We start from the raw sequence: 8,286 nt of genomic DNA on the forward strand, positions 1-8,286 counted from the left end.
TTTACAATTGCGACCTGGCCAAGATAAAGCATAGCAGTTCGACAACATACAAAAACACAGAGTTACACATGGAGTAAAACAACATACAATCAATGATGCAGTAGAAAAAAATAAGACTATATACAATGTGAGCAAATGATGTGAGATAAGGGAGGTAAAGGCAAAAAAGGCCATGGTGGCAAAGTAAATCAAGTATAGCAAGTAAAACACTGGAATGGTAGAATTATAGTTTGAAGAAAGTTCAAAGTTAAAATATAAATAATATGGTGCAAAGGAGCAAAATAAATAAAATAAATAAATACAGTAGGGGAAGAGGTAGTAGTTTGGGCTAAATTATAGATGGGCTATGTACAGGTGCAGTGATCTGGGAGCTGCTCTGATAGCTGGTGCTTAAAGCTAGTGAGGGAGATAAGTGTTTCCAGTTTCAGAGATTTTTGTAGTTCGTTCCAGTCATTGGCAGCAGAGAACTGGAAGGAGAGATGACCAAAGGAGGAGTTGGCTTTAGGGGGGACCAGAGAGATATACCTGCTGGAGCGTGTGCTACAGGTGGGTGCTGCTATGGTGACCAATGAGCGGAGATAAGGGGGGACTTTACCTAGCAGGGTCTTGTAGATGACCTGGAGCCAATGTGTTTGGCGACAAGTATGAAGCGAAGGCCAGCCAACGAGAGCGTACAGGTCGCAGTGGTGGGTAGTATATGGGGCTTTGGTGACAAAACGGATGGCACTGTGATAGACTGCATCCAGCTTGTTGAGTAGGGTATTGGAGGCTATTTTGTAAATGACATCGCCGAAGTCGAGGATTGGTAGGATGGTAAGTTTTACGAGGGTATGTTTGGCAGCATGAGTGAAGGATGCTTTGTTGCGAAATAGGAAGCCAATTCTAGATTTAACTTTGGATTGGAGATTATTGATGTGAGTCTGGAAGGAGAGTTTACAGTCTAACCAGACACCTAGGTATTTGTAGTTGTCCACAAATTCTAAGTCAGAACCGTCCAGAGAAGTGATGCTGGACAGGCAGGCAGGTGCAGGCAGCGATCGGTTGAAGAGCATGCATTTAGTTTTACTTGTGTTTAGGAGCAGTTGGAGACCACGGAAGGAGAGTTGAATGGCATTGAAGCTCGTCTGGAGGGTTGTTAAGACAGTGTCCAAAGAAGGGCCAGAAGTATACAGAATAGTGTCGTCTGCGTAGAGGTGGATCAGAGATTCACCAGCAGCAAGAGCGACATCATTGATGTATACAGAGAAAAGAGTTGGCCCAAGAATTGAACCCTGTGGTACCCCCATAGAGACTGCCAGAGGTCCGGACAGCAGGCCCTCCGATTTGACACACTGAACTCTGTCAGAGAAGTAGTTGGTGAACCAGGCGACGCAATCGTTTGAGAAACCAAGGCTACTGAGTCTGCCGATGAGGATGTGGTGATTAACAGAGTCAAAAGCTTTGGCCAGGTCAATGAATACGGCAGCACAGTATTGTTCTTATTTCAGAACATCAGCTGAATGGATTTGGGAGAAGGAGAAATGGGGGAGGCTTGGGCGAGTAGCTGTGGGGGGTGCAGTGCTGTTGAATGCAGTAGGGGTAGTTAGGTGGAAAGCATGGCCAGCCGTAGAAAAATGCTTATTGAAATTCTCAATTATAGTGGGCTTATCGGTGGTGACAGTTTCCTATCCTCAGTGCAGTGGGCAGTTGGGAGGAGGTGTTCTTATTCTCTAGAATAAGAATAAGAATTCTCTAGGTCTAGAATGAATGTATGTAAATGTTTACATTGTCACCAGGTTCAGCTCAGCTAGGCGTCATCCCTAACCCTGTAATGACACAGTTGTATCAGTGTCCTAGTAACGGGAGGAGGCAAGACACACCTGCATGGAATGTTAACGGTTTGAGATTCAGGTTCAACCTGTTTTCTTCATTAAATATTCACTTGTTGGTTCACTCATACAGCATGTTAGGGCTGACGTCACGCAGTGTACTTGGCTGACTGAATAGTGTAATACAGTACAGAGTATTGAGTAATATACATGCATATAACATATAGTTTAACATAATAACATGCATATAAGATATAGTTTAACATAATAATATGTATATAAGATGTAGTTTAACATAATAATATGCATATAAGATATAGTTTAACATAGCATGCATATACATGTTGTGAATAGTTAAGTCAGTGTTCTCCAAACTCCAAGGGATGCATGTTTTGTTTTTAAACCCCAGCACTACACATCTGATTCAAATAATCAACACATCATTACATTATGATGATTTGAATCAGCTGTGTAGCGCTAGGCCAAAAACCAAAACGTGCACCCCCTAGAGTCCCCAGGACCGAGTTTGGAAAATACTGAGTTAAGTCAATATATGTTTATTTTCTCATAATTCAGGTGAATAGTCTTTCCTTCATCATGAATATATGTGAATATTTCGGTTGAATTTATTTAAGTTATTATGGGTCTGCTCATATGACTGCTAATTTCTCCACAGACAGCGACTGTAAGTTGAATTTTGTTATTTTGTGAAAGTGTTGGTGCATCATATTTCACTGCCACAGTAAAAACCAGTGGCTGTTCTAATTTATATTTTATACTCAGTTACATGTTTATGCATATATTCATTCATTCTGGAACAGAGATTCATATTATTATAAATCATATATGAATTATATAATATAATTATGTATTTATTTACAGAATTTCAGACATACAACACAATATGTGTCAGACTGAATGTCAATCATTCATGTGAGCGTATGAACTGAGCTAACTGTCAAAGTGGGGGTGTTAATTGTTTATTTGCATCCCCATTAGATTTTGCAGAAGCAGCAGCTATTGTAGTGGATACAGCAGGATCAGGATAGAAATATTAATATTGTGCATAACAATACTATATCATACAATGTAGCAAACGCTTCCTGAGTTTATTAAATGTTGTTATAACGTATCAAATAAAGGACTGCGATATCACGCTAGGCCAGTTGTGAACGACAACGTGCTTGTTTTGAGGTCTCAACGTATCGCGAGATGTGAGAAATCTCATATCATAGAAATATCGCGATAATTCCTATTTCCTTCTCTTTCACTCCCTGTAGCCAACATGGCAGTCGGCAAGAATAAGAGGCTGACCAAAGGTGGCAAAAAAGGTGCCAAAAAGAAGATGTAAGTAGCGCAATTCATCCATTAAATCGTGCAATATACACTATTAAGTTCAGGTTATTGACTTTCAGTTTGAAAATGTGAAGGATGAGGTTGATGTTGACTGGATGCACTCAGGCCGGTCACTGTTGCTAATCTGCTAAATTCCGTGCGCATTCAGTGTTCATGAGTTTGTGCATAAGCGACACTGAAATGTTATGTAAGAGACTGTCAAAGCCTTAACCCAGGCTGCATATCGTGAAACATTTTATATAAATGCGCCGAAATGCACACATTGCCTGTAATCTAGCAACATCGGCTGTCTTAACAAGCTAAGCTACCTAACTAGATCATTCATGTAGCTATGGTGGCTAGCAAGATGGCAAACATGTCCACGTTATGTTCATGGCTGGCAAACGTTAGCTAGACGAAGTATTTTCTACGAAATGGTGTGGTCAAACAGAATTAAAGTATTGTATCCAAGCCAGCCAGGGCTACATGTGCGTGGTGCCAACCCTTCAATCGTTAGCGAGAAAAGTCAAATTTGTCAGGTAAGATAATTTAGCCAGTTAGCTGGGCCTTGCGTTAGTAACCAGCTAGTTAACGTTATGCTATCACAGTCATGTTTTATTGATTAGCCAGGTGCCTGTTGAATTTCCACGTTTGATTGTACTGGAAGTTGACTTTCATACCATTGCCAGCATTTGACAATAACAAGTTAACGTTAGCCCATTGGTTGGTTTCACGTAAACTAGACTGCAACCTTAGTTTCTTTAGCTAGCTACATAGGCCTGTGTCATATAATAACTGATGTTGACCACACTACTTTCTCTATCCCCCAGTGTCGACCCTTTCTCCAAGAAGGACTGGTATGATGTCAAGGCACCCGCTATGTTCAACATCCGCAACATTGGCAAGACCTTGGTCTCCAGGACTCAGGGAACCAGTAAGTCTGCTTTTCAGATGCCGATTAATGGAGCAACACATGGTTCAGTGGTGATGGCTACCAGTATGAAGACTAACATGCAGCAGAATAACTGCAGACAGAGCCACATGGTTCAGTGGAATTATAGCACGGTTTGGGAACTGGGGGTTGATTAAAGTGAGGTGAACTCCAGACCTTGTACTGTAACCAGCTAACTAGGTAGCCTAATTCAACTAGCTTTGGGACAACTTTGGGAGTCTGTATATTGGTTGGACTCACCGAGTTGTGCATCGTTCTGGTGGGTGGTGACAGATAATAACCCTACCGCCAAAAAAATAACCCTTCGCCCCAAAAAATGTCCGGTCAACAAAAGCTTATGTATAATCTCTAGGAATGTACCAGACAACGTGAAATGTTCCTCCTATCAAATCAACATCAGTATCCAACTTTTGTCGGAACCGCAAAAGTTAGACAGCGGTCTGCCATTAGACCACGCTCTTCACGCGAGACTGCCTACCACAAAATCTACCATTTAATACCGAGGTACACATTTCACTACATCTGGTAAGTAGAGTTCCTAGAGATTATACATGTGCTTTTGTTGACGGGAAGCGTTTGTTTGGCGACGCCGACCCTGGTGGTAGGGTTATTTCCGTCAAAACACCAGAACGATGCACAACTCGGAGTCCCAACTAATAGAGTCCTGAAGTTGTCCTAAAACTATCATTTTAATATGGGTTTGTTGGTCAGTAATGTCCCTTGAGTTTTCCTTTTTAAAATAGTTTCAGATTGTCGGTCTTGTCTTGGTTTTGTTTGTACCGTACTTAACACAATGGGAATGCATGATGACAGATTGTTTCGGCCCAATGATTGCCACTGATTACTGGTGAAGAGATGTGATGTTCCCTGCCTTGGCCTCCATTCCCCTCACTGCGTCCCACATCAACTAATCTGTTCTACCAGGAATCGCCTCTGATGGTCTGAAGGGACGTGTGTTCGAGGTGAGCCTCGCTGACCTGCAGAACGATGAGGTGGCCTTCCGCAAGTTCAAGCTGATCTCAGAAGACGTGCAGGGAAAGAACTGCCTGACTAACTTCCACGGCATGGACCTGACCCGTGACAAGATGTGCTCCATGGTCAAGAAGTGGCAGGTGAGGAATCCTACAGGAGGATGGAACACACAGCTGGATTTGTGGAGATATTGTGGTTTTGATATGCCTTTATAATCACAGTACAAAATGTATGGAAATGGGTCATACTGTCATTAAAGGTGCAATATGCAGAAATCACTCTGCCATTTAGTTTGACTAATTTCAGTTTGTTTGACAAAATAACCAGTCTTTGTTTAGAGAATCATTATACCATCTAAACCGATGTAATATTTTGTATTTTCAGCTTTTTAAAGCTGGTCTACAAAAGATGCAAATCTTAAGAACAGGAAGCATAGAAAAAACAAACATCTACCGCTTCTTATACTTGCTTTCCATGAGAATGACAGAGCTATAACTCACATTTCTATGTGAATTTGGTCAGGTCACCCAAAAAGTGTCATTGCAACTTTAAGCTGAAAGGCACCACCTTTCCCTCATAGTTTTTCTCAGCACACGTGGAATGTAAACCACAATTTCAACGCTGTACCCTAATACTGTCACACCACCTTCAAAAGTGATGTACCATTATGGGTCATCTCAACACTATGATTTAACCTCTGCCCTGTAATGTTATTGATAACGTGTTGGGCCCGATGTACCCAAAACTATGAATTTACCTTTATCCTGTCTCCCCGCCAGACCATGATTGAGGCCCATGTGGACGTGAAGACCACAGACGGCTACCTCTTGCGTCTATTCTGTGTTGGCTTCACCAAGAAGCGCACCAACCAGATCAGGAAGACGTCGTACGCCCAGCACCAGCAGGTCCGTCAGATCAGGAAGAAGATGATGGAGATCATGACCCGTGAGGTCCAGACCAATGACCTGAAGGAAGTCGTCAACAAGCTGTAAGGATGTTCGCCGTCCTGTTGCTGGTTCAATAGAATATTCTGCACTCTGGGAAGATGTGGTCCATGTGAAATGCAACATGGAGTGCATGTATGGGCATGCATATTGATTGGCTGTTAGATGAAGCAAATCATTTATTTCAACAAAATTTTGCATGTGTCTTACACTTTTCCTGCATCTTTAATTGTGTACAGTTAAATGTTGATGTCTGAGTAAGTTGAATGGCTTTCAATGAAGGCAGCCAGTAATTTAACTAGATCTCTCAGCCGGTCATTATCAGTAGCCAAGCCAGGTTCCCTCTTACTGATTCACTTCTTTTCCCTTTGTCCTCTAGGATCCCTGACTCTGTTGGCAAGGACATTGAGAAGGCCTGCCAGTCCATCTACCCCCTCCACGACGTCTACGTCAGGAAGGTTAAGATGCTGAAGAAGCCCAAGTTTGAGTGTAAGTCACCTTGAACCTCAAACCTATCCTGCCCCTTGAGGCGTTGCAGTCCGACAATGTGTCGAGCCTGTGTCATAAGGGGCGGAGAGTGAAAGGGTTATGTCTACGCCAAGGACCCAGAACGGTGGGTACTTGGAGTGATCATGGCTCCGACAGATGGCACAATACTAAACAATTGATGGTGTGAAAGAAAGCCTATTCAGGATCTTGGTCAACAACTTACCATGCATTAAATAACCTCCACAAAAAAACAACCTTAACCTAAAATAACCAAGGTTATTGAAGGTCACCTTTGACTGAGCTTGGTTTAATCATGACCACTGTAAGGTCCCCTCCCCAGCATCTGGCAGCAGTTCTGCACGACATAATTGTATCTCAACATATGCCGGTATGGCTGCATTTACAGGCAGCCCAATTCTGATCTTTTGGCCAAATAATTATTGTCAAAAAGATCAGATTTGGATTGTGTAAACACAGCCTAGCATACTAAATTATCCTAAGCGACTTATCCAATGTCTCTAACAGCCTGTTGAGTTGTACTCTGGTGTTGTGCTTATATAATTCTTGTCTCCTTCCAGTGGGCAAACTGATGGAGCTCCACGGTGAGGGTGGTGGCAGCAGTGCAGCCAAGCCCTCTGGGGACGACACCGGGGCTAAGGTGGATAGGGCCGACGGTTACGAGCCCCCCATCCAAGAGACCGTCTAAACACCTGACAGATTTAATAAAAAATGTAAATGATACTCAACTGTTGGTGTCTTCTGTTAATGGGATGGTTGTTTTTTAAGGTATTTTGTATAGAGCTATTCTTTTTCAGGCAGAAATCAAAGAATTTATGGTTTCTATAACTATCTGGAAAAAGAAATGCTATGCAAAACTCACCGTGTTACGCGGTTGAGGCCGGTTGGACGTAATGCCAAATTCTAAAACGGAGGCGGCTTATGGTTTAGAAATTACCGTTCACATCTCTGGTGGACATTCCTGCAGTCAGCATGCCAATGGCACACTCCCTTAACTTGAGACATCTCTGGCATTGTGTTGAACGGCACATTTTAAATTGGCCTTTGTCCACAGCACAAGGTACACCTGTGTAATGATCATGCTGTTTAATCAGGTGAATGAGTTCTTGGCAAAGGAGAAATGCGCACTAATAGGGATGTAAATATTTTGTGGATCTTATTTCAGCTCATGGGACCAACACTTTACAGGTAGCATTTATGCTGTAATGTTACCATGGCACTCATGCTCAAATTAAGATTCAAGGTGCTCAATTACATCATATTGCAATATAGGTTAATTTAATTGACTGCCATATGGAGGTAAAATGTAAAAACAAGCCAACTTCTCTTGATTAATTGGGCCTCATGTGCTATTGGGTCATTCCTATGTGGTGCCTTTTCTGTCCTCAGGAAAAATCTTGGTGTAAAATGTAGATCCCAAAAGGCCAGGTATCCTTTGCTTTAAACATCTTGAAAGGGAATTTTATGGCTTTAACACCTTTCAGTGGATGTTTGTTTTGCCATGTCCCCGGGTGTAATCAACTTCTGAGAAATATAAGGCATAAAATATTTTCTTTCATTATCTTAAAAAAAAAAAAACTGATTTGTCCCTGATCACTTTCCACCCCGTTTGTTGTAATTCTCCATTTAAGAAAACCCCTTCGTACAATGACACATTCAGGAAATGTCAATTTATTTGGTGGGAAAACAATGGTGCAAAGCTAAATAAAATGTCTACCCCACCCTGTTAGGCTAATTTGGATAATTACCAAAATATGTTTGAGAAAAG

General features: G+C 41.9%; 1 protein-coding gene and 1 non-coding gene across 2 annotated transcripts; both read left to right on the forward strand.

Annotated features, from left to right (window-relative positions):
- Window positions 1–3,070: 3,070 nt before the first annotated feature.
- On the forward strand, window positions 3,071–7,240 carry rs3a (40S ribosomal protein S3a). Its single transcript, NM_001141317.2, is given in 6 exon segments — window positions 3,071–3,155; window positions 3,974–4,077; window positions 5,020–5,207; window positions 5,847–6,055; window positions 6,391–6,500; window positions 7,079–7,240. Coding segments are annotated over 6 exon segments (801 nt in total). The 5' UTR covers window positions 3,071–3,093; the 3' UTR covers window positions 7,207–7,240.
- On the forward strand, window positions 6,528–6,657 carry LOC123742596 (small nucleolar RNA SNORA17). The gene has a single exon (XR_006769750.1). It is a non-coding gene; the product is annotated as a small nucleolar RNA SNORA17 (small nucleolar RNA).
- Window positions 7,241–8,286: the final 1,046 nt, after the last annotated feature.

This window comes from Salmo salar, chromosome ssa04 (genome assembly GCF_905237065.1).
Source record: "Salmo salar chromosome ssa04, Ssal_v3.1, whole genome shotgun sequence".
NCBI classification, from domain to species: domain Eukaryota; kingdom Metazoa; phylum Chordata; class Actinopteri; order Salmoniformes; family Salmonidae; genus Salmo; species Salmo salar.